General features: G+C 45.9%; 2 protein-coding genes across 9 annotated transcripts in view; one reads left to right on the forward strand and one right to left on the reverse strand.

Moving 5' to 3' along the window:
* LOC121573461 (spermatid perinuclear RNA-binding protein) overlaps positions 1–13,724 on the forward strand; it is a 252,881-nt gene extending 239,157 nt beyond the window's left edge. For all 5 annotated transcript variants that reach the window (XM_041885474.2, XM_041885476.2, XM_041885473.1 and 2 more), the window contains one exon: positions 13,476–13,724. In XM_041885474.2, the coding sequence (XP_041741408.1) occupies positions 13,476–13,597 (122 nt within the window). In that variant the 3' untranslated portion in view covers positions 13,598–13,724. The remainder of the gene's footprint in view (positions 1–13,475) is intronic.
* The window catches only part of LOC121573460 (rab GTPase-activating protein 1), a 145,384-nt gene that overhangs the window by 27,510 nt on the left and 93,644 nt on the right, over positions 1–24,230 (reverse strand). For 3 of the 4 annotated variants that reach the window (XM_041885470.1, XM_041885469.1, XM_041885468.1), the window contains 4 exons: positions 8,653–8,766; positions 7,635–7,709; positions 6,141–6,266; positions 1,417–1,560 (listed from right to left, as the gene is read on the reverse strand). In XM_041885470.1, the coding sequence (XP_041741404.1) occupies positions 1,417–1,560; positions 6,141–6,266; positions 7,635–7,709; positions 8,653–8,766 (459 nt within the window). Of the gene's footprint in view, positions 1–409; positions 437–1,416; positions 1,561–6,140; positions 6,267–7,634; positions 7,710–8,652; positions 8,767–24,230 lie in introns of those variants that run through there. The other variant, XM_041885471.1, reaches the window with a different exon arrangement.

Below are 24,230 nucleotides of genomic sequence, written 5' to 3' on the forward strand. Positions count from 1 at the left end.
AGTGAGGGTGGAAAGCCAAAGCGACAGGAAGTGAGGGTAGAAAGCCAAAGAGACAGGAAGTGAGGGTAGAAAGCCAAAGAGACAGGAAGTGAGGGTAGAAAGCCGTAGAGACAGGAAGGTCATGTTCATGTTCAGACGGAGGGAGAGGCCATGTTCATGTTCAGACGGAGGGAGAGGCCATGTTCATGTTCAGACGGAGGGAGAGGCCATGTTCATGTTCAGACGGAGGGAGAGGCCATGTTCATGTTCAGACGGAGGGAGAGGCCATGTTCATGTTCAGATAGAGGGAGAGGCCATGTTCATGTTCAGACGGAGGGAGAGGCCATGTTCATGTTCAGATAGAGGGAGAGGCCATGTTCATGTTCAGATAGAGGGAGAGGCCATGTTCATGTTCAGATGGGTACAGTACCTCACAGAGTAGCAGGTCTATGATGTGGAACACTATGTTGAGGGTTAAGGAGAGGGATGAGGGGAGAGGGGTGAGGGTATAGGGAGAGGGGTGAGGGTATAGAGAGAGGGGTGAGGGTTAGGGAGAGGGGTGAGGGTATAGGGAGAGGGGTGAGGGTATAGGGAGAGGGGGAGGGTATAGGGAGAGGGGGTGATGGTATAGGGAGAGGGGGTGAGGGTTAGGGAGAGGGGTGAGGGTTAGGGAGAGGGGTGAGGGTTAGGGTTAGGGAGAGGGGTGAGGGTATAGGGAGAGGGGTGATGGTATAGGGAGAGAGGTGAGGGTATAGGGAGAGGGGTGAGGGTATAGGGAGAGGGGTGAGGGTTAGGGAGAGGGGTGAGGGTTAGGGTTAGGGAGAGGGGTGATGGTATAGGGTGAGGGGTGATGGTATAGGGTGAGGGGTGATGGTATAGGGTGAGGGGTGAGGGTTAGGGTTACTGGCCCAATGCTCTTAACCGCTAGGCTACCTGCCGTGAGCGGTTAGGGAGAGGGGTGAGGGTACAGGGTTAGGGAGAAGGTATAGGGTTAGGGAGAAGGTATAGGGTTAGGGAGAAGGGTGAGGGTATAGGGGTTAGGGAGGTATAGGATTAGGGAGAGGGGTGAGGGTATAGGGGTTAGGGAGGTATAGGATTAGGGAGAGGGGTGAGGGTATAGGGGTTAGGGAGGTATATGGTTAGGGAGAGGGGTGAGGGTATAGGGGTTAGGGAGGTATAGGGTTAGGGAGAGGGGTGAGGGTGTAGGGGTTAGGGAGGTATAGGGTTAGGGAGAGGGGTGAGGGTATAGGGTTAGGGAGAGGGTATAGGGTTAAGGAGATGGTATAGGGTTAGGGAGAGGGGTGAGGGTATAGGGTTAGGGGGTGAGGGTATAGGGTTAGGGAGAGGGGTGAGGGTATAGGGTTAGGGGTGAGGGTATAGGGTTAGGGAGAGGGTATAGGGTTAAGGAGAGGGGTGAGGGTATAGGGAGATCGATACCTCACAGAGTAGCAGGTCTATGATGTGGAACACCATGTAGAGGGGGAACTTGGCTGTGAAGAGTGTGAGGAACCACTGAGAGGCGTACATATGGGCCTCAAGACCCACATTCAGGAAGTGGTTATACAGGTCTGGGATGTACTCCTATTAGAAACACACACACAGAGAAATAGTTATATTACAGTAATAATCAACAGCAGGAGAGAAGCACACACACGGACGATGTTCTGACTGGCTGCCGTTTTGCAAGCTCCGACACAACTTTGCTATTTTGTGATTCTTTTGTCATTTATTTGTACTTTATTTTCTCTAAATGTATCCGCTATCATTTCTTACAACCAACAATAACTTTAGAATATCAGATCATCAGTTCCCTTAATTCCGGGATCAACTTCGACTCATCTGCCTGTCTCATCTGGGCTCTTTCTGTAATTCCGACCCAATTTTCGGGCTACCCATGAGGAAAGACCGACGTTACAGAGGCAAGGGGGGTCCTGGCGAGATTAAGGCAAAGGGAGAACCGGCCTCCTCTTCCCTACATTTTTGCTACTAACGGGACTCTCGAAACCGCAATATTCTTAGCTTTTCTGAAACATGGCTTTCGGACAAGATACCCCCCATGGCTATCCAACTCGATGTATTCTCCATTCACCGTGCGAACAGGACAGTGGAGTCGGGGAAATCGAGGGGGAGAGGGGTTTGCCTCTTTATCAACAACAACTGGTGTGCTGACTCAAGCACGGGGGAAGTGTCGACCCACTGTTCACCCGTCTTGGAATACCTGATGGTCAAATGCCGACCCTTCTAACTTCCGAGGGAGTTTTCAGCTGTTATTGTGACTGTTCCACCTCAGGACAAGAAACATAACAAGCTGGCACGTAACGAATTGTACGAGGCTAAAACCAAGCAGGAAAACGTACATCCAGAGGCTGCTTTTCTGGTTGCCTGTGATTTTAATTCTATGTCATTAAGACACGTGAAGCTGCTATTATCTCCGCAGAGGAATAAGGTGGAATCATATTCCACAGGCTCCGACGCCCGCCGCATGTGGCAGGGGCTACAGTCCATTACAGATAACAAAGGAAGACCCAGTGATCTGCCCAATGATGCCTCTCTACCAGACCAACTCAATGCATTTTAAGCACGGTTTGACAATAACAACATCGTGCCGGGTGTGAGGGCCGCCACCAACTCAGAAGAATGGGTGATCTCGCTCTCTGAGGCCGACGTAAGTAAAGTCTTTAATCGGGTCAACACCCGCAAGGCCCGATGGTATTCCAGGGCGCATTCTCAGAGCATGCGCAGAACATCTGGCAGGCATAGTCACAATCATTTTCAACCTCTCCTTGTCTCAGTCTGTAATCCCCACATGTTTTAAGATGACCACCATCATTCCTGTTCCTAAGAACTCTAAGGCTTCATGCCACAATGACTACCGCCTTGTAGCAATCTGTAATCATGAAGTGCTTTGAGAGGCTGGTTATGGCACACATAAACTCCATCCAGCCTAAACCAACTCCAATTTGTATACCGCCCCAACAGATCCATAGACGACGCAATCGCAATTGCACTCCACACTGCCCTCATCCACCTAGATAAGAGGAATACCTACGTTAGAATGCTGTTCATTGATTACAGCTCAGCGTTCAACACCATTATCCCCTCCAAGCACAACACCAAGCATAGGACTCTGGGTCTGAACACCTCCCTCTGCAACTGGATCCTGGACTTTCTGACGGGCCGACCCCAGGTGGTGAGGGTAGGCAACATCATCTCCACCATGCTGACCCTTAACACAGGGGCCCCACAGGGGTGTGTGCTTAGTCCCCTCCTGTACTCCCTGTTCACCCACGACTGCGTGGCCACGCACGACTCCAACACCATTATCAAGTTCGCTGACAACACGACGGTGGTAGGCCTGATCACCGGCGACGTTGAGTCAGCCTACAGGGAGGAGGTGAGGTGACCTGACAGTGTGGGGCTGGAACAACAACCTCTCCCTCAACGTCAGTAAGACCAAGGAGCTGATCGTGTACTACAGGAAATGGGGGGGCGAGCACGCCCCCATCCACATCAACGGGGCTGCAGTGGAGCGGGTCGAGTGTTTCAAGTTCCTCTGTGTCCACTAAGAACTTCAAATGGTCCAAACACATGCGCACAGCCGTGAAGAAGGCGCGACAGCGCCTCTTCCCCCTCAGGAGGTTGAAAAGGTTTGGCATGGGCCCTCAAATCTTCAAAAGGTTCTACAGCTGTACCAGTGAGAGCATCTTGACTGGCTGCATCACTGCTTGTTACGGCAACAGCACCGCCCTCGATTCCATGGCGCTACAGAGGGTGGTGCGGACAGCCCAGTATATCACTGGGGCCGAGCTCCCTGCCATCCAGGACCTCTATAAAAGGCGGTGTGAAAGGAAGGCCCGGAAAATCGTTAAAGACTCCAGCCACCCAAGCCATAGACTGTTCTCTCTGCTTCCGCACGGCAAGCGGTACATAAAGTCTGACACCAACAGGCTCCTGAACAGCTTCCATCCCCAACTTGATGATGGTGTTGGAGTTGTGCACCTCTACGCAGACGACACCATTTTGTATACATCTGGCCCTTCATTGGACACTGTGTTAACAAACCTCCAAACGAGCTTCAATGCCATACAACACTCCTCCAACTGCTCTTAAACACTAGTAAAACTAAATGCATGCTCTTCTATCGAACGCTGCTTGCACCCGCCCGCCCGACTAGAATCACTACTCTCGGCGGGTCTGACTTAGAATATGTGGACAACTACAAATACCTAGGTGTCTTGTTAGACTGTAAACTCTCCTTCCAGACTCACATTAAACATCTCCAATCCAAAGTTACATCTAGAATCAGCTTCCTATTTCGCAACAAAGCCTCCTTCACTCATGCTGCTAAACAAGCCCTCGTAAAACTGACTATCCTACCGATCCTTGACTTCGGCGATGTCATTTACAAAATAGCCTCCAACACTCTACTCAGCAAATTGGATGTAGTCTATCACAGTGCCATCCGTTTTGTCACCAAAGCCCCATATACTACCCACCATTGTGACCTGTACGCTCTCGTTGGCTGGCCCTCACTACATGTCGCCAAACCCACTGGCTCCAGGTCATCTATAAATCACTTCTAGGTTAAATCCCCGCCTTATCTTAGATCATTGGTCACCATAACAACACCCACCCGTAGTATGCGCTCCAGCAGGTATATCTCACTGGTCATCCCCAAAGCCAACACCTCTGGCCGCCATTCCTTCCAGTTCTCTGCTGCAAATGACTGGAACAAACTGCAAAAATCTCTGAAGCTGGAGACACTTATCTCCCTCACTAACTTTAAGCATCAGTTGTCAGAGCAGCTTACCGATCACTGCACCTGTACACAGCCATTCTGAAATTAGCCCACCCAACTACCTCATCCCCATATTGTTATTTATTTTGCTAATTTGCACCCCAGTATCTCTATTTGCACATCATCTTCTGCACATCTATCATTCCAGTGTTAATGCTAAATTGTAATTATTTTGCACTATGGCCTATTTATTGCCTTACCTCCATAACTTACTACATTTGCACACACTGTATATAGATTTTCTATTGTATTATTGACTGTACGTTTTCTTTATTCCATATGTAACTCTGTGTTGTTGTTTTTATCGCACTGCTTTGCTTTATCTTGGCCAGGTCGCAGTTGTAAATGAGAACTTGTTCTCAACTGGCCTACCTGGTTAAATAAAAATAAATAAAAATAAAGTCATAAGACTGATGAATAGCTAGCTAAATGGCTACACAGACTATCTGAGTTGTCCCTTGTATTTTACACTCACAGGACCCTACACACTCACAGGGCCCTACACACTTACAGGGCCCTACACACATACGCACACTGATAGAGAACATAGAGAACAGCGCCGGAGAAGATGGCTGCAGTTTTACAGCCCTCTAACCAATTGTACTATTATGTGTGTTTTTCCGCGTTATTTGTAATTTATTTTGTACATAATGTTTCTGCCATCGTCTCTTATAACCAAAAAGAGCTTCTGGATATCAGGACAGCGATTACTCACCTCGTATTGGACACTTTATTTTACTTCTGCTCTTTTTTTCTCAACACTTTTTTTGTTGTTGTTTTATTCTTACTTTTTTTGTTTAAAATAAATGCACTGTTGGTTAAGGGCTGTAAGTAAGCATTTCACTGTAATGTCTGCACCTGTTGTATTCGGCGCATGTGACCAATAAAATTTGATTTGATTTGATTTGATACTCCAACATACACACAAACACTCACACCATAATTTGCTCACACACACATGATATGAACATACATTTATACTGACTCTACACACACGCACACCCACTCACATACAATTATCATATACGCTGCTGCTACTCTGTTTATCATATATCCTGATGCCTAGTCACCTTACCCCTATACATATCTACCTCTATCACTCCAGTATCCCTGCACATGTAAATATGGCACTGAAACTGACTGACCCTGTATATAGTATGCTCACAGTATGTATATAATATGCTTACATATATTATCGTGTTCTTATCTTTATAACTCATGTGTTTTTGTTCTACCTTATTATTTTGAGAATTACATTGTTATTGATTACTGCATTGTTGGGGTTAGAGCCGGGCAGGAAAGGCATTTCACTGTACTGGTGCATGTGACATTAAAACACGGACAGACACACACGTCATCTCACCTGCATGAGTCTCTCCAGCTGGAAGAACTTACAGTGCAGATCCTCAAAGTTCTGCTTGAAGAGGTCCCTGAGTCTGTAGTCAAACATGATCTTGACCAGAACACTGAAGGCCTGCTCCTCAGGCATCTACATACAGGGCAGAGAGAGAGAGCGAGAGAGCGAGAGAGCGAGAGAGGCGGAGAGAGAGAGAGAGAGAGAGAGAGAGAGCGAGAGAGAGAGAGAGAGAGAGAGAGAGCAAGAGAGAGTGAGAGACAGAGAGAGAGAGTGAGAGAGAGAGAGAGAGAGAGAGAGATTACAGTACATCAGCAATCACACACTGACTGACTGGGGTCTATCAGCATCAAACATTGCAGTTCTGTCCACCAGGTGTCCGTGATTCCTTCAGAGAGCTCTGGCACTGTGGTGTCTGAGAGGGACAGAAAGATCTTCCCTGAACCTCCTCCAGCCTAGAGCACACCATCACAACGCTGAGCATGTGAAGAGGGAGAGAGGGAGAGAGAGAGAGAGAGAGAGAGAGAGAGATAGAGAGAGAGAGAGAGAGAGAGAGAGAGAGAGAGAGAGAGAGAGAGAGAGAGAGAGAGAGAGAGAGAGAGAGAGAGAGAGAGAGAGAGAGAGAGAGAGAGAGACATGGAGAGAGAGAGACATGGAGAGAGCGAGACATGGTTGGGAGAGACATGGAGACATAGAGAGTGAGAGACATGGAGAGAGAGAGACATGGAGAGAGAGACATGGAAAGAGAGAGACATGGAGACATGGAGAGAGAGAGACGTGGAGAGAGAGACATGGAGAGAGAGAGACATGGAGAGAGACAGACAGAAAGACATGGTGAGAGACAGACAGAGAGAGACATGGAGAGAGAGACAGAGAGAGACATACAAAGAGAGACATGGAGAGAGACAGAAAGAGAGAGACATGGAGACAGACAGAGAGACATGGAGAGAGACAGAGACTGAGAGACATGGAGAGAGACAGAGACAGACATGGAGAGAGACATAGACTGAGAGACATTGAGAGAGACAGAGAGAGACATGGAGAGAGACAGAGACTGAGAGACATTGAGAGAGACAGAGACAGACATGGAGAGAGACAGAGACAGAGAGAGACATGGAGAGAGACAGACAGAGAGAGACATGGAGAGAGACAGAAAGAGAGAGACATGGAGAGACAGACAGAGAGAGACATGGAGAGACAGACAGAGAGAGACATGGAGAGACAGACAGAGAGACATGGAGAGAGACAGACAAAGAATCACATGGAGAGAGACAGAAAGAGAGAGACAGACAGAGAGAGACATGGAGACAGACAGAGAGAGACAGACAGAGAGAGACAGACAAAGACAGACATGGAGAAACAGACAGATAGAGAGAGACATGGAGAGAGACAGAGAGAGACAGACAGAGAGAGACATGGAGAGAGACAGACAGAGACATGGAGAGACACAGACAGACAGAGCATGTCTACATCATTTCTCAGCGTTGTTCATGTGTAACTCACGTGCAGCAGCAGAACAGCAGCCAGGAAAGACTGTCCCTGGCAGTAGCCAATCTCCTCATCATACACTGAGTAGGCCTGGGGAGGAGAGAAGAGAGAGACTCAATGTTAGAGACAGTACAACTCTGCTTTAACAGAGTGAGAATTACTATTGGTCATAGTGAATGACATAATGAACTCCCTGAAGTGTTAATAGAGAGAGAGAAGGAGGGTGATCTACTGAGCTACCCTACAAAGCATGTTTGAATGATGAGCTGTCTGGCTGAAACACGGCAGCAGCATGATATGGATCTCTCACACACACACAGACACAGACACAGACACAGACACAGACACAGACACACACAGACAGACAGACAGACAGACAGACAGACAGACAGACAGACAGACAGAGAGAGAGAGAGAGAGAGAGAGAGAGAGAGAGAGAGAGAGAGAAAGCTGTTGAATTATTGAGAAGTACCTGGGGTTATTGTTTGAAAATGATCAATTATGCATGACATCAGAGGAATTTAATAACTTAGATCGCCGCAAACCTTTCTCACAGTCACAGGGAACCGAGAGTGAACCCAGTCAACTACATCAAAGCACTGCTGCTTGCTCAATCCTCCTTTATGGATAGAGACCGCCCGGCCAGTAGACTCAAACACAAACATTGCCTCAGTTTAATCATTATGGGAAACGGACCTCAGTTTATCATGTTTGGAAGTGTAGTGTTAGCCCATTGACCCAATTGCCTAATTAGTATCTGAGCCAAAATGTAACTTGTCTGTTGACTCAACGGTGAAGTGCTCACTACTCAGCCAGCTTTGTTGTAATGTAGCTCCAGTCTGTCGACAATAACACAGTTGACTCAACGGTGAAGTGCTCACTACTCAGCCAGCTTTGTTGTAATGTAGCTCCAGTTTTAGTTTTTCTTCTTATTCCAACCAATCTTTGAGCGGTTGTGGAGTCCTCCCTCCTAGTAATGTAAAGGTTTTATGATTCCCCTTGGGGATAATTCATCTTACTACTACTACCTCACCTTGCAGATCTTGTAGAGTGAGTCTTGGCCGTCTCCTCCAGTGTCCTTGAAGTAGTCGTGAGCTGGGAAAGTCCTGTTAATGTCTCTGGTGATGGCACTGTCCTGGGGAGACTCCTGGGAGCGATTGAGAAGAGGAGAGAGAGAGAGAGAGAGAGAGAGAGAGAGAGAGAGAGAGAGAGAGAGAGAGAGAGAGAGAGAGAGAGAGAGAGAGAGAGAGAGAGAGAGAGAGAGAGAGAGAGAGAGAGAGAGAGAGAGAGAGAGAGAGAGCGACAGAGACAGAGAGAGAGAGAGAGAGAGAGAGAGAGGGAGAGAAAAAGGAAACAGTCAGTGGTCCATATAGTTAGTTCCATTGAGATTGTCTGTTCTCCTGGAGTTAGAATGTCCCCAGTTAACCACTGATAATGTACATAAAGTAAAGTCAAAACCTGAGGAATCCAACAGGCTGATGAGTACAAAATCACTCACATCACACCAGTCAACACCACCACAACATTCCTCTCTGGCTCCACCAGGGGCCAGTGTTCTATTGTAAATCCCTCTCCCAAGAGCCACTGAGCCAGTCAGTCAGATCATTGGTGCCCAGAGCAGGACAGGGGGATGGGAGAGAGAGGGGAGGCGAGGGGATGGGAGGGAGACGGGGGGATGGGAGGGAGAGGGGGGAGACGAGGGGGGATGGGAGGGAGAGGGGGGATGGGAGGGAGAGGGGTGGGAGGGGGAGGACGGGGGGATGGGAGAGAGAGGGGGGAGACGAGGGGATGGGAGGGAGATGGGGAGAGACGAGGGGGGATGGGAGGGAGAGGGGGAGAGACGAGGGAGGATGGGAGGGAGAGGGGTAAGACAGGGGGATGGGAGGGAGAGGGGGGATGGGAGGGAAAAGGGGGAGACGGGGGGATGGGAGGGAGAGGGGAGGGACGGGGGGATGGGAGGGAGAGGGGGAGACGAGGGGTATGGGAGGGAGAGGCGTAAACGGGGGGATGGGAGAGAGAGGGGGAGACGAGGGGGATGGGAGGGAGAAGGGGAGATGGGAGAGGGGGGAGGAGGGGGGATGGGAGGGAGAGGGGGGAGGACGGGGGATGGGAGGGAGAACAGGGAGACGAGGGGGATGGGGGAGAGGGGGGAGACGGGGGATGGGAGTGAGGGGGAGATGAGGGGATGGGAGGGAGAGGGGAGACGGGCGATGGGAGAGAGGGGGGAGATGAGGGGGGATGGGAGGGTGAGGGGGAGACGAGGGGGGATGGAGGGAGAGGGGGGAGACAAGGGGGGATGGGAGGGAGAGGGGGTAGACAGGAGGGAGAGGGAGACAGGAGGGAGAGGGGGGAGACGACGGGGGATGGGAGGGAGAGGGGGGAGACGAGGGGGGATGGGAGAGGAGGGAAGGTCCCTGGAACACAGCATATCTGAGATGTGTACACACAACACATCTGACAGGCAGGGGCTGAGGCTGGCTCTGCTGAGAAAGGGGCTGAGACACAGTGTCTTAGACGGGTAGGGTCTGAGGCAGGCAGGCAGGCTGCAAGGGGGTGTTGCTGGGCCCAGTGCCAGGGTCCGTCTCCGGCCACATAGATCCAGATAGAGACCCAGGGTCCTCTCCTACAGCTCTGTGGGGATGCATCACTGTTAAGTAACCTCTTGTGCTGGTTGGTGTCTGTACAACCCCCAGGATGACCTGGAGAATGTCCAAAAACAAGCCAGGGCTCTTTCTCTAAAGTAAGACCCATCATAACAGAGTTCATTGACATTAGAGAGAGAAAGAGAGAGAGAGAGGTCCCAGCTTCTGTCCAGTGAGAAGAGCTTCAAAACAAAACATTGGCAAGGAACCATCCTCATTGGTGCAGAATAATCCACTTTTCCATACCCCCTGTCCTCCCAGTGGAGGATGGGAAGAGAAGGGGATGACTGGAGAGTTGACAGAGAGAGAGAGAGAGAGAGAGAGAGAGAGAGAGAGAGTTGACAGAGAGAGAGAGAGAGAGAGAGAGAGAGAGTTGAGAGAGAGAGAGTTGAGAGAGAGAGAGAGAGAGAGAGTTGACAGAGAGAGAGAGAGAGAGAGAGAGAGAGAGAGAGAGAGAGAGAGAGAGAGAGAGAGAGAGGGAGGAGTGGAGGGGTGTGTACTGTGCTATTCTGCACTGTGCTGGATCTGCTACCCTACTCTATCAACCAATTATAGGGATTTCTGAATAGGTTGTCTTTCTGATGTAACCCAGCCTGAATGTTTTACTGGGTCACTTGACCAAAACAAACAAACAAAAACTTCTCAAACGTGAAATGTCACAACTGGCCGTCCCGTGGTGTAGGAGCAGACTCAGGGAACATTAGATCACTATCACACCAGGGGCTTATCCTGGCCCAGTTACCCCCCAATCACTATCACACCAGGGGCTTATCCTGGCCCAGTTACCCCCCAATCACTATCACACCAGGGGCTTATCCTGGCCCAGTTACCCCACAAAGCTGTGGTCCTGTGTGGCTCAGTTGGTAAGAGTATGGTGCTAGCAATGCTAGGGTCGTGGGTTCAATTCCCGCTGGGGTCACATATAAAAATGTATACACTCACTGTAAGTCTCGTTGGATAAAAGTGTATGCTGAATTACATGTTACAGCTAGTAAAAAAAGTGGGTATCTTTCTTTATACATTACAGCTAGACCACTGACTGGGCTGTAAGTACACTACCATTCAAAAGTTTGGGGTCACTTAGAAATGTCCTTGTTTTCGAAAGAAAAGCATTTTTTTTTGTCCATTAAAATAACATCAAATTGATCAGAAATACAGTGTAGACATTGTTAACGTTGTAAATAAATGGCTATTGTAGCTGGAAATGGCTGATTTTTTATAGAATATCTACATAGGCGTACAGAAGCCCATTATCAGCAACCATCAGTCCTGTGTTCCAATGGCACGTTGTGTTTGCTAATTCAAGTTTATCATTTTAAAAGGCTAATTGATCATTAGAAAATCCTTTTGCAATTATGTTAGCACAGCTGAAAACTGTTGTGCTGATTAAAGAAGCAATAAAACTGGCCTTCTTGAGACTAGTTGAGTATCTGGAGCATCAGCAATTGTGGGTTCGATTACATGCTCAAAATGGCCAGAAACAAATAACTTTCTTCTGAAACTCGTCAGTCTATTCTCAACTGGCAGCTTCATTAAATAGTACAAAACACCTTCTAGGCAGTTGCAAAGAAAAAGCCATATCTCAGACTGCCCATCTTAATCTTTTATTTTTATTGGCCAGTCTGAGATATGTTTTCTTCTTTGCAACTCTGCCTAGAAGGTCAGCATCCCGGAGTCGCCTCTTCACTGTTGACGTTGAGACTGGTGTTTTGCGGGTACTATTTAATGAAGCTGCCAGTTGAGGACCTGTGAGGCGCCTGTTTCTCAAACTAGACACTCTAATGTATTTCTAAGTGACCCCAAACTTTTGAACGGTAGATAATATATCACATGACAACGTAACCACGGCGAGTGGCGATTGGAACTAAGTCACATGCTGAAGTTTATGAGAACACGCGTTGAGCTTTTTCTGTGAGCTCAGCCACGTATGACGTCTGGAGAAATACATGTGACTGTTATATAGCCAAACCTGACTTCTCATTATACAGTACACAGAAAGAGGCACTAACATTACAGAAGGTCAAATAAAGGCAGAGAGACACACAGAGACACACATACATCCATGCTACTCATAATACTGTACATCTACCATGGTATCCATTAGTCAGGTTCATCAACCAGTACTCATTACTGAGTAAACATGGCAGTGAGCATGGAGCTGCTCACCACTAACAACAGCCTTATTAAAATCACAATGAAACACAGTAGCTGAACCATGCTAATGACCTGTGGTACGCCTCTGGGGGGTTGTATGTTTGTGTGTATGCTATTACCAACCTCTGCACCCTGTATGGGACTGGAGTCACAGGAGGATTTGACATTTTTAAACCAGCAAAAGCCCAGAACAAAGAGCTCTTTAAAAGCATGCTTATGATGCACTTATCAAGCATTTTATTGCTACCAGTCCCATCGCTGGAGGGTGTGTGTATCCTTTCTGCTCCCACAAAGCTTTCTGTTTGAGAACTCAGCCCCTTATAATCACATGGGCTGCAAACTTCCCTTAGGGAGAGAGATATAGACAGATAAAGAAAGAGAGAAAAGGAAAGAAAGAATGATAGGTGGTGGAGCATATTAACCAAGAAATGTACAACTATTAAAGGCCCAGTGCAGTCAAAAAACATGATTTTCCTGTGTTTTATATATATTTCCACACTATGAGACTGTAATAATACTGTGAAATTGTGAAAATTATGATAATGCCCTTTTAGTGTAAGAGCTGTTTGAAAAGACCACCTGAAATTGCAGCCTGTTTTGGTGGGATGGAGTGTTGGCCCGCCTGGTGATGTCACCAGGCATTTTTTATATTTTTTTTGGGTGGGGTGGGCAGTAAATTAGTTAATAGACCAATAGTTCCAAACCTCTCTGCCAATAACAGCAAGTTTTCAGTTTTCCCCTCCCCACTCAGACCACTCCCAGAAAAGTCCTAGCTTGAGAAATTGCTCTTTGCTAAGAAGTTCTTTTCTGACCATTTTAATTGTAAACAATCAATCACAGTAAGGTACTTAATAGCTATCCAGAAATGATTTGATATTGAAATAAAAACAGCTGCACTGGACCTTTGACCAAGGAATGTACTCAATGGTACTCATGTAAACTACTACACACTGCTCTATTTTCTTTTTGTCATTTAGCAGACGCTCTTATCCAGAGCGACTTACAGTTAGTGAGTGCACACATTTTATTAATTTTTTTCCCATCTACTCGTTCTCCCAAGGTGCAGTTGTCGGCTCCTCTCCCTCCCAGAAGGGTCCAGATGTGGAGGCTGGAGAAGGAGCGGGAGGAGGAGGTGACTGCCATGGAGGCACGCCTTTTGGCCATTTCAGAGGCCATGATTAAGAAGTAGTTTTATTTATAGCTATTCATTTATTCATTTTGTACTCTTTTTGGTGTCCAAAGTGGAGTTCTGTTTTCTCATTGAAAAGTGTTTCTTGTTTGTAATAAAAAATATTTTATTATACCGGTACATCTACTGTTGGTGTGTTTTACTTTAAACATTTCATCATAAAGAATTGCACTCGCGGGACCTCCCTAGTGGCGCAGCGGTCTATCGCAGTTCTTGAGGCGTCACTACAGAACCAGGTTCGATCCCAGGCTGTGTCACAACTGGCCGTGACCATAGTCCCATAGCATAAGGTGCGCACAATTGGCCCAGCATCATCCGGGTTAGGGGAGGGTTTAGCCGGGGGGCTTTCCTTGGATCATCGCGCTCTAGCGACTCCTTGTGGCGGGCCGGGCGCCTGCAGGTTGACTTCAGCGCGGTTTGGGGGTCATGTTTCGGAGGACGCATGACTCGACCTTCGCCTTTCCCGAGCCCGCTGGGGAGTTGTAGCGATGAGACAAGATCGTAATTGGATTGCAATTGGATATCACGAAATTGGGGAGAAAAAGGGGGTAAAAATAAATAAATAATAATAATAATTGCACTCGCACATCTGAGTTAGATTGTTGAATGTGCATGTCAACAATTAGATAACTTGAAAGAAAAAAGAAACCCACACACTGCTATTGCTAGTATCCATTTTTTTGTTCAAGCTTACGTGTTGGCATCTTGGCCTTAGTCAGAGCTTTTCGCTCCACTAAACTAAATAAACCATCTTCGGTATAATAATAATTCATTACATTTCTATAGCGCTTTTCATAACAATCTCAAAGCACATCAAAAGCAAACAACAACAAGCAATATATCATCATGAGTAGCCTAGCTATAGTTGACTAGGTAGACCAATAGAGGCCAAGGCTGAGTGCATACATCCTCCAAGAGATGGAGAGGGACAGTTCAAGGGTTGATCAAAGTCTGACGATCATGTAGAGGGCTACTCTGGGAACCAGCCTGAGTCGTGTAGCTACTGGACTTCTCCTTCACAATGTCTGGCACCCACTTGGGTGACGCCTCAGCAGCTCTGGGTGCCAGAAAGCTCACCACACAGTTCAGAGTAGTAGCCAGTCATCCTCATTACGAGCCCTCTGCCTCAGCACTGCATTCCTTCTACTGCATCTCCCATTCCTCTCAAGCTTCAAGTGACTCTTCAGTTGATACATGTGTAGGCCAACGGTACACTGAAGTTTTCATCGTTCCAAATGGTATCTACTTAGCTAACGTTAGCCCAAAACAACATCACTCCGGTGTAGTGAAAGGTCACTGGGTAGAGCTACAGACGATCCTTTCCGGTTCATATGTGAAGCCGTAACTGATGGCGCGTTCAAGACAACTGGGGAAACAACATGCTTCGATTGGGCAAAAATCGTTTTGAACGGTCATCCAACTCGGAATTACAAGTCAGAAACTCAGGCACCATCTTAGAGCTCCGACTTCTCCGACCTGAAGATCACCGATGTCACGATTTTTCCAGTCTGAGCTCGTTTTGTTTCCGCGTTCCCAGTTGTCTTCAACACACCAAAAGTAATACGTTTTCGGCCGTGGCATACTGCATACTTTTTACTAAACATTATGTGCTAAATAGTACATAGTACGATTAGTACTGAGGTGTATTTTTTAATGGATTATCAGATAAAACTGGGTTAATCACAAACAGAATTATTTGTTACTGGGCCAGGAATGTAATTGGGTCATTTCACTGTGTGTGTGGTGGTAAAGAGGGAATCTTGATTGCTTTCTCTTACTTAGATCCATGGTTGTCTTATCATATCAAAGACTGAAACTGGCTTGGACCTTTTGTTTCGGTCTTCAAACACAGTGAAAAGAGCCGGGGTTGAACAGAGTTTAAACTAAACATGAGTGTTTTTGCAAGATAAGGATTGATTGATTGTAGTACTCTGAACTTAATGAAAGTCGAGTTTAGCTGCTCTCAGAGACAAAGGAAGTGGGCGGAGCAATAAAAGAGCGGGAAAACTGAAGAGGGGACTATATAAGATGGAGGGAGAGCGTAAGGTGGGGTGCCATTCTGCAGACTGGTATCGGCTTTGTTGAAACTCTAATAAAGTCATTTCTTGATGCAACAAAAACTCTGTAAGACCTTATTTGTAATAAAGTATAGTGGTTATTTTCCACAACAGTACACAGTATGCAGTTTAAGTAGTAGGCAAACCAGATTTCGGACACGGCCACTCTTTTTACAAGACAGACGTCTATAATTCATTACTTTTGTTTGGGTTTAAGGGATGTTGAATCAATGTTGACCCGATGTCTAAATATTGTATCGATCACAATAATGCAAAATTCAAAAGAAAAGCCACAACCCCAAAACCTCAGAACCATATCCAGGTATTTTTCTGCCATTGACATCCTTGGGCGGGCCAAAATACATTTTCGGGATGGATTTTGAACACAGCATTAGCCTTCTCCACAGTGCATAATGACAAGGCCTCTCCCTAGTCCTAGCCTAGACCGGCCTCCCCTTCCACTGGTAAAGACAACATAATAGCAGTCACAGCAGGAGGTCTGAGTAGGGAAGAACCCCCATCCCTGCCTCAGCACTGAGTGAGGTACAGTATAGGGTGGATTAAGACCAGCGTGCAATTTTAATGTCCCAGTGGTCAGGTCACTTCACCTTCCTCACACGCATCTCTCTCTCTCTCTCTCTCTCTCTCTCTCTCTCTCTCTCTCCCTCTCTCTCTCTCTCTCTCTCTTCTTAAAATAACACTCAGAGATTGTAAGGGTGGAATGGATCCACACACTTCTTCTCTCTTTCCATTATTTTCTTCTAATCTATCCCTCCTTACCTCTCATCCTCTCCTCCCTTTCTCTCTTCTTAAAACAACACTCAGAGATGACAGTGGTGTGGAATAGATCCCATCCGGTCAGCTCAGCTCTGGTTACCAGTCCAGCTCCATGTTATTGTGCTCACCTTAAAGTAACATGTGTAATACAAGTCAGATGGAACCTGTGTTATAATCACCAGAGAAGAATGCCGGAGGTAGTGACACGTTAGTTCCCCTGGGATCCCCGTTCTGACAGGGCACCACCAGAATAGAATAAATGTGATTACAGTACACACATAAGAGTGCACGCCACGCATGGACACAAGCACGCACACAAACACACACAGTACACACACATTGTACACACTGTCCGCACACACACTTGAAATACCTTATTTGAATGCACAAATCACATTACATCATAAAGGATTCAAACATTTCAAAGGCCGTTGATGCAAGGACAGTTAAGGAAACAAAAAGCACCTTCTCCTCCACACAGCTAGGCTGCCCATAACATGTGAAACAGAGCAGTACTTTCTCCTCCATTTTTTACATTTTAACCATTTAGCAGACGCTCTTATCCAGAGCGACTTACTGTTAGTGAGTGATACATTATTTTTATTTTTTTCATACTGGCCCCCCGTGGGAATCGAACCCACAACCCTGGCGTTGCAAACGCCATGCTCTAACAACTGAGCTACATCCCTGCCGGCCATTCCCTCCCCTACCCTGGACGACGCTGGGCCAATTGTGCGCCGCCCCATGGGTCTCCCGGTCGCGGCCGGCTACGACAGAGCAGTACCTTCTCCTCCACACAGCTAGGCTGATCATAACAGCTAAAACAGAGCAGTACCTTCTCCTCCACACAGCTAGGCTGATCATAACAGCTAAAACAGAGCAGTACCTTCTCCTCCACACAGCTAGGCTGATCATAACAGCTAAAACAGAGCAGTACCTTCTCCTCCACACAGCTAGGCTGATCATAACAGCTGAAACAGAGCAGTACCTTCTCCTCCACACAGCTAGGCTGATCATAACAGCTAAAACAGAGCAGTACCTTCTCCTCCACACAGCTAGGCTGATCATAACAGCTGAAACAGAGCAGTACTTTCTCCTCCACAGAGCTAGGCTGATCATAACAGCTGAAACAGAGCAGTACCTTCTCCTCCACACAGCTAGGCTGCCCATAACAGCTGAACAGAGCAGCACCTAGCCAGTTGTTTTGTTCTACTCTTAGGCAGGCCTGAAGACCACGTACAGTAAGTCTTTGTAGGTGGCCCAGACTACCAAATATCAACACCACCAACCTGCATCTGTATCCCAGGGTGTCCAAGCGTGATAGAGTTGGGCTGGGAATTGCCAGGGACCTCACGATACTATATTATCATGATACTTTGGTGCCGATACGATATGTAATGTGATTCTCACGATTCTATATGTATTGCGATTCGATACTGCAATTTTATTGCAACTCGCTGTTCCAACATATTTCTCACCATATGTCTGCTGCAGAGGGACAAGAAAGAGCCATGAAAAAATGATCAGTCATGGAAATAAAAGTGCTGAAAACAAATTGGCTCCCTATTTAAAAAGAAGATGGAGAACAAGCTATGAAGGATAAATACTTTGGTGCAGGTACAGCGGATTTCAAAAACACAATAGCATTTTCATTAGTTTATGTTACTGTAGGCAATCTGTTGCCGCGTGCTCATGTGTGGGGAAAAATATATATTTTAAAATGTAGCTCATCTCTTCAATTTTCAGAGTTATTTGGCAATGGTATGGGTTTCGGAAACTCTGAATCGGCTCTTTCTGATAATATAGAGAAATCAAAATGTCTTACCTGCATGTGACTCTGTAGGAGGATTTGAAAAAGTGACTTTCTGGCACTCCAGGGAAGAAAATGACATGTCCTCTTAAAACTGCTTAAAACACAAATTCTGTTTGTGATATCGGAATTCTTACAACATGTGCGTGTTAAATAGACAGACGTATTTAGGAAAAGTCAAGGACGGAGGGGGGAATGAGTTTAAAAATGCCAGAGATATTTGAATTTAAAATTCATATTGAGTGAAAATGACTCACTCTGCTCTTCTAGTGTTAAAAAGCCCAGTGATATAACAACAGTTAGCCTCTGTCCATCTAGAGCAGGGGTGTCAAACGTACGGCCCGCGGGCCGGATCAGGCCCGCAAACGGGTTTAATCCGGCCCGCGAGATGATTAAATTAAAAATTTTTTTTTAAAAATAATAATAATAATAATTTAAGTATAAAAATGCGCTGCAATTTTTCAATATTGGAAAGTGGTTATCCCACTGGCTATAGGGTGAATGCACCAATTTTTAAGTCGCTCTGGATAAAAGCGTCTGCTAAATGACGTAAATGTAAATGTAAATGTAATAAAATAAACTGCTGTTCCAATTGCGTCCACTGGATGGCGCAATAGCAATTGTGTTAAGCAAGCAAACTGTTTATACCGGGGCAGAGCAAGTAGGTCAAGCACGTGCAGAAAATGAGCTACTTTGTTTTGCCCGCGATATTTATTACGGCTTCTACTTTTAACATTATGTGCTTTGGCACCCTCATTGCCCCAATATGTCTCTGTCAAAAAAGAGAAAAGTGGACGCAGAGTGCAGAGTGTTCCAAGAAAATGGTCATCCTATTTAATCACGGAATTGAATGGGAAAGCTGTATGTTTGGTGTGTTCAGAGCATGTTGCAGTGCTGAAAGAATATAACCTTCGTCGCCACTATGTGAGTCTTCATGCCGACAAATATGACAACTTTCAAGGACAGCGGAGATGAGAGAAGGTGAATGAACTGTTGGCGGGTCTGAAGAAACAGCAGTCTGTGTTTACTCACAGCCGAGACATCAGTGACGCTGCAGTGAAAGCTAGCTACCTCATTGCTAATGAAATCGCAGTGGCTTCAAAACCATTTAGTGAGGGTGAATTTGTAAAAACATGCATGATGAAGGCAGCGGAGATTGTGTGCCCTGAAAAGCGGCAGGCTTTTTGCAAATATCAGCCTGACAAGAAACACAGTTGCAGACAGGATTTCCGATCTTTCAGTGGATTTGGACAGCCAGTTGAAGCAAAAAGTAAAGTCATTTATTGCGTTTTCGGTTGCAATTGATGAAAGCACGGACATTACAGATGTTGCACAACTGGCCATTTTTTCATCCGCGGAGTTGATGACACATTGACCGTCACCGAGGAGTTCGTGGAGTTGGTGCCGATGACAGATACAACGACAGCAGCTGATATTTTTACCGCACTCGTCGGGCGCGCTGGACAGGGTCGGAGTGGACTGGTCCTGCGCTGTCAGCCTGGCTACAGATGGTGCGCCCTCAATGATCGGGGAAAAAAGCAGGCGTTGTGACAAAGTTCAGAGAGAAAGTGCAATCTGCAAATGGAGGACGTGATTTTTGACTTTTCACTGTATTTTGCACCAGGAGGCTTTGTGTTGCAAGTCATTAAAGATGGATAACGTCATAAGGTGGTCATCCAAACTGTTAATTTCATCCGATCCAGAAGCCTGAATCACCGTCAGTTTGACAGCCTTCTCAGAGAGAAAGACCACATCTATGGCCTGCCATACCACACTGAGGTAAGATGGTTAAGCCGAGGTGCTGTGCTGAGGCGTTTCTTTGATTTACGAGAAGAAATTGAACAGTTCATGGAAGAAAAGGGAAAACCAGTGTTAGAATTTCATTCCGCAGAATGGATGCCGGACCTTGCATTTATGGTGGATGTTACAGAGCACCTGAATAACTTGAACAAACAGCTGCAAGGGCGCAACAAAGTTGTCACGCAGTATTATGACAGCATACGTTCTTTCAAGTTGAAGCTGTCATTGTGGGAGACGCAACTTGCCGGTGGTGATGCAGCTCACTTCCCTGTCTGAAAAATGTGTGCGCGACCCAACGTGGCAGACATGAAGCGGTTCAAAGATAAAATAACTGGACTGTTACGGGAGTTTGAGCAACGCTTTCAGATTTATGTTTATATGTTTTTATGTTGATGTGCTATTGATTTTAATTGATTTTATTTTATTTGTATATTTAACCTATTCTTGACTCTGTGGTTCTTGCACTTGTTTGGGGAACAGGATTTCATTATCTTTATCTACATTTCTGCCTGAGAAATGACACCCTGATATAGTTCTGTGATCTGTGATATACTTCTGTGAATCACTGAGGCATTGTGTGTTTGTGTGTTCTTTGTCCTCAGAACTTTCAAATAACTTGAGGTGTTTTATGATTAATAGTGATGTTGTGCTTTTGGACACTGTCCTCAGGCTCCAGCTTTATGTTTATACGTTTTTATGTTGATGTGCTATTGTTTTTAATTGATTTTATTTTATTTGTATATTTAACCTATTCTTGACTCTGTGGTTCTTGCACTTGTTTGGGGAACAGGTTTTCATTATTTTTATCTACATTTCTTCCTGAGAAATGACACCCTGATATAGTTCTGTGATCTGTGAAACAGTTCTGTTAATCACTGAGGCATTGTGTGTTTGTGTGTTCTTTTTCTTTTGAATTTTCAAATAAACTTGACGTGTTTTATGATTAATAGTGATGTTGTGCTTGTACTATTTTGGACACACTGTCCTCAGGCTCCAGCTTTATGTTGTATGTTGATCGTATTAAAACAAAGAAAACAATCTGAAGTTGTTGTTTTTAAGTTATATATACCATGATTTTACCGGTCCGGCCCACTTGGGAATAGATTTTCCTCCATGTGGCCCCTGAGCTAAAATGAGTTTGACACCCCTGATCTAGAGCTTCTACATCTGCATTGCTTGCTGTTTGGGGTTTTAGGCTGGGTTTCTGTATAGCACTTTGTGACATCTTCTGTGTTACAGGAGGGGGTCGCAGTTCCGGAGCGACCCACTAGGTGTCATCCTCCGACAACCTTAGGCACCTCCTCACTCACAGTCTGGACTAATCATCATCCTATTGGTGTCACCTGTGTCTACCTGTTCACCTGTGTATTTATGCCCTCACTTCCCTGTGTTCCCTTGCTCAGTTTTCTCTGCTAGTTTCACTATGCCAAGCAGTACTAATCAGTGTCCTCTGTAGCTCAATTGGTAGAGCATGGCGCTTGTAACGCCAGGGTAATGTGTTCGATCCCCGGGACCACCCATACGTAAAAATGTATGCACACATGACTGTAAGTCGCTTTGGATAAAAGCGTCTGCTAAATGGCATATTATTTATTATAATATCGCGGGACGTATGGACAGGTACGTGAGAAGTGTTCTCCCTGTTTAGTTATTATTTCAGTCATAGTTAGTATTTCGTATTTTGGCTGTCAGCCTGTTTTTTGCTCCGCCTTTCTTTTATTGTGTTAAGTCCGTTGTTTTGTATCCTGGCTTCGGGACCACCAGTAAAGATCCTTGTTTCACCATCTCTGCCTACTGCCTACTGCCTATCCTGCACCGCACCTGGGTCACACCTCACACCAACCCTTACACTGCTGATGTAAAAAGGGCTTTATAAATACATTTGATTGATTGTGTGAGTGCGGAGAGAGAAAAACAGACTGTGTTTGGTGATGCTGGTGGTTAGTGATGGAGTGTGTGTGTGTGTGTGTGTGTGTGTGTGTGTGTGTGTGTGTGTCTTCCACGGGAAGCAATGTAACCCGTTCCTCCATTGTTAACAGTTTAGGTTTATTCTGACCCAACACAATGGGTGAAATGGCATTTTGCTTTTCTTACTTGGGGCTGATTATGAGACCTGGAGTGGGGCGATGAAAGCCCTACACCGGGCAGTTTGGTGAGGGGGAGAGAGGGAGAGATAGAGCGATCTCCTCACATCCTCCCCTAGCCCTGCGTGGGGTGGCAACCTGCCCCCCTCAGACCGCCACCCTCAGCCCTGAATACAGAGCCCTTCTGGGCAGAGGTGTGTGGGGTGGCCCCATTCCTTTCCTCTGTACAGCATGGATAGCTCCTCTGGCTCCAGCTAACAGGCTAATTAACAAGCTAGCAGACTACCGGCTCCAAGCAGGGACACACAGAGCTAAGAATAACCTATGTACTGTATGAATGATATTCTTCTTTAGATGCCTGATTTAACAGATAATGCACCAGAATGCTGCTAAGGTTCAAGATTGAAGATTGGGTGATCCCAGATATTTTATGTGTGGTAATTATCAGTCGATAACACATCTGAGTAAGTATTTGTGTTAATGCTAACGCGGGCACACGAACACATGCATTTCAGTAAGCAGACACACATGCAAGCACACACACGTCCATGTTTTCTCAACACACAAAACAATAATAACCTGCTGTATCTTTGATACATTTTGATAAGATCACATTTATTTGCTCAGTGCAGAATAATATACCAGAATAGAAATATACCTCCAGACAATTATACAGGACAACGTGACATCATTTACATGGCTCAAGGTACTTAGTGAGGTTACCTCGCCTTAAAACAACACAGAAGACATTATTCTTTTTTTAAAGTCCCCAAGATTCAGTTTACCCAGCATAATTTGCAATGAACGATCAAAACAACATTGAAGTGTTTAACCAATGTAAAAAAATAAGAATACAAAAAAAAGATGACATTTTCAACCATGTTTTGGGACATTTCCAGACAAAGGCCTTCTTGTTAATGTGTTCATTCTCCTCTTAATCTGATCGAGATCTGAGCCACTTCAAACAGTCGGGTCATGAGCTAGCAATTAAGAGAGCATTAGGAAAATACATATGAGAAAACTCTATAAGGACATGACTGATGAGAAACAGGAAAACAGTGTGTGTGTGTAGTTTGCGTTTCTGCCCATGTGTGTGGGTGTGTAATGCTCCAGTAAAGTTAGGGCCACAATGCTCAGTTCACTGGAAACCGTTCTGTCCCAGAGTTGGCATGGACGTTCCCAGCATCACGCCAGGTCTCACAACGTCCTAATATGGCACTGTAGAGAGCAGGTCATTATGGGAGCTTGAGTCCCCAGAGATCACTAGCCCTCGTGTTGACGTTTTCCCACAGGAAAGCGAAAGGAGAGACGGCCGTGGCTCTTTGGTCAGCGACACAAGAAACAATTCCCCCAATTTTGCCCATTTCTAAAGTACCATCAACTGACTGCTGGGTTGAATAGAGTTCAACTAAGTGGGTTGAATAGAGTTAAACTAACTGACACCTGGATGGAGCTACTGTATAATGTTGAACTCATATCTGCCTCAAAAGAAGGACACTTGAATTGTCTTTTAAATACACAACAATATTAGTGAACCCATGTGGGGTATACCTGAAAGGATGGACAATGGTACAATTACTTAAGGAATATCTTGGTGAATGCTTTAAGATTCGAATACGGAGTGGTTTTGAAAAAATAAGAGCCTCTTTGAAAGTACAGTAGTAGGAAACCCAATCAACATTTGGCATGGCTTACAAGAGAGAGAATTGAGCTGCCTGTCCAACACACCAGACCCAACACATCTACATGAACCTATTGCTTTACACACACTGGCATACAAAACACTGACACACACAAATCCATCCCCAAAGGGCAGAAGCGTCAGGGGGAGAGTCATGTGAACTCAATAAAACGGTGAACAACGTGTGACGACTCTGGCAGAAACTCTTATTATTACCAGAAGAGAATATCACTAACAGTCCAAGAACAGCACATGGCCAATAGAGAGAAACAGATTGACATCTATTGTTTAAATTCTAGGGCTGAACCCATTTAGTCGACTGGTTTGGTCGATAGGCTGTTGGTCGACCGATATTTCTTTAGACGAGCAATCAAACATTTTAGTTTAAAACATGTAATAACAAAGCGACCCTTGAAT

This window comes from Coregonus clupeaformis, chromosome 9 (genome assembly GCF_020615455.1).
Source record: "Coregonus clupeaformis isolate EN_2021a chromosome 9, ASM2061545v1, whole genome shotgun sequence".
Taxonomy (NCBI): Eukaryota; Metazoa; Chordata; class Actinopteri; order Salmoniformes; family Salmonidae; genus Coregonus; species Coregonus clupeaformis.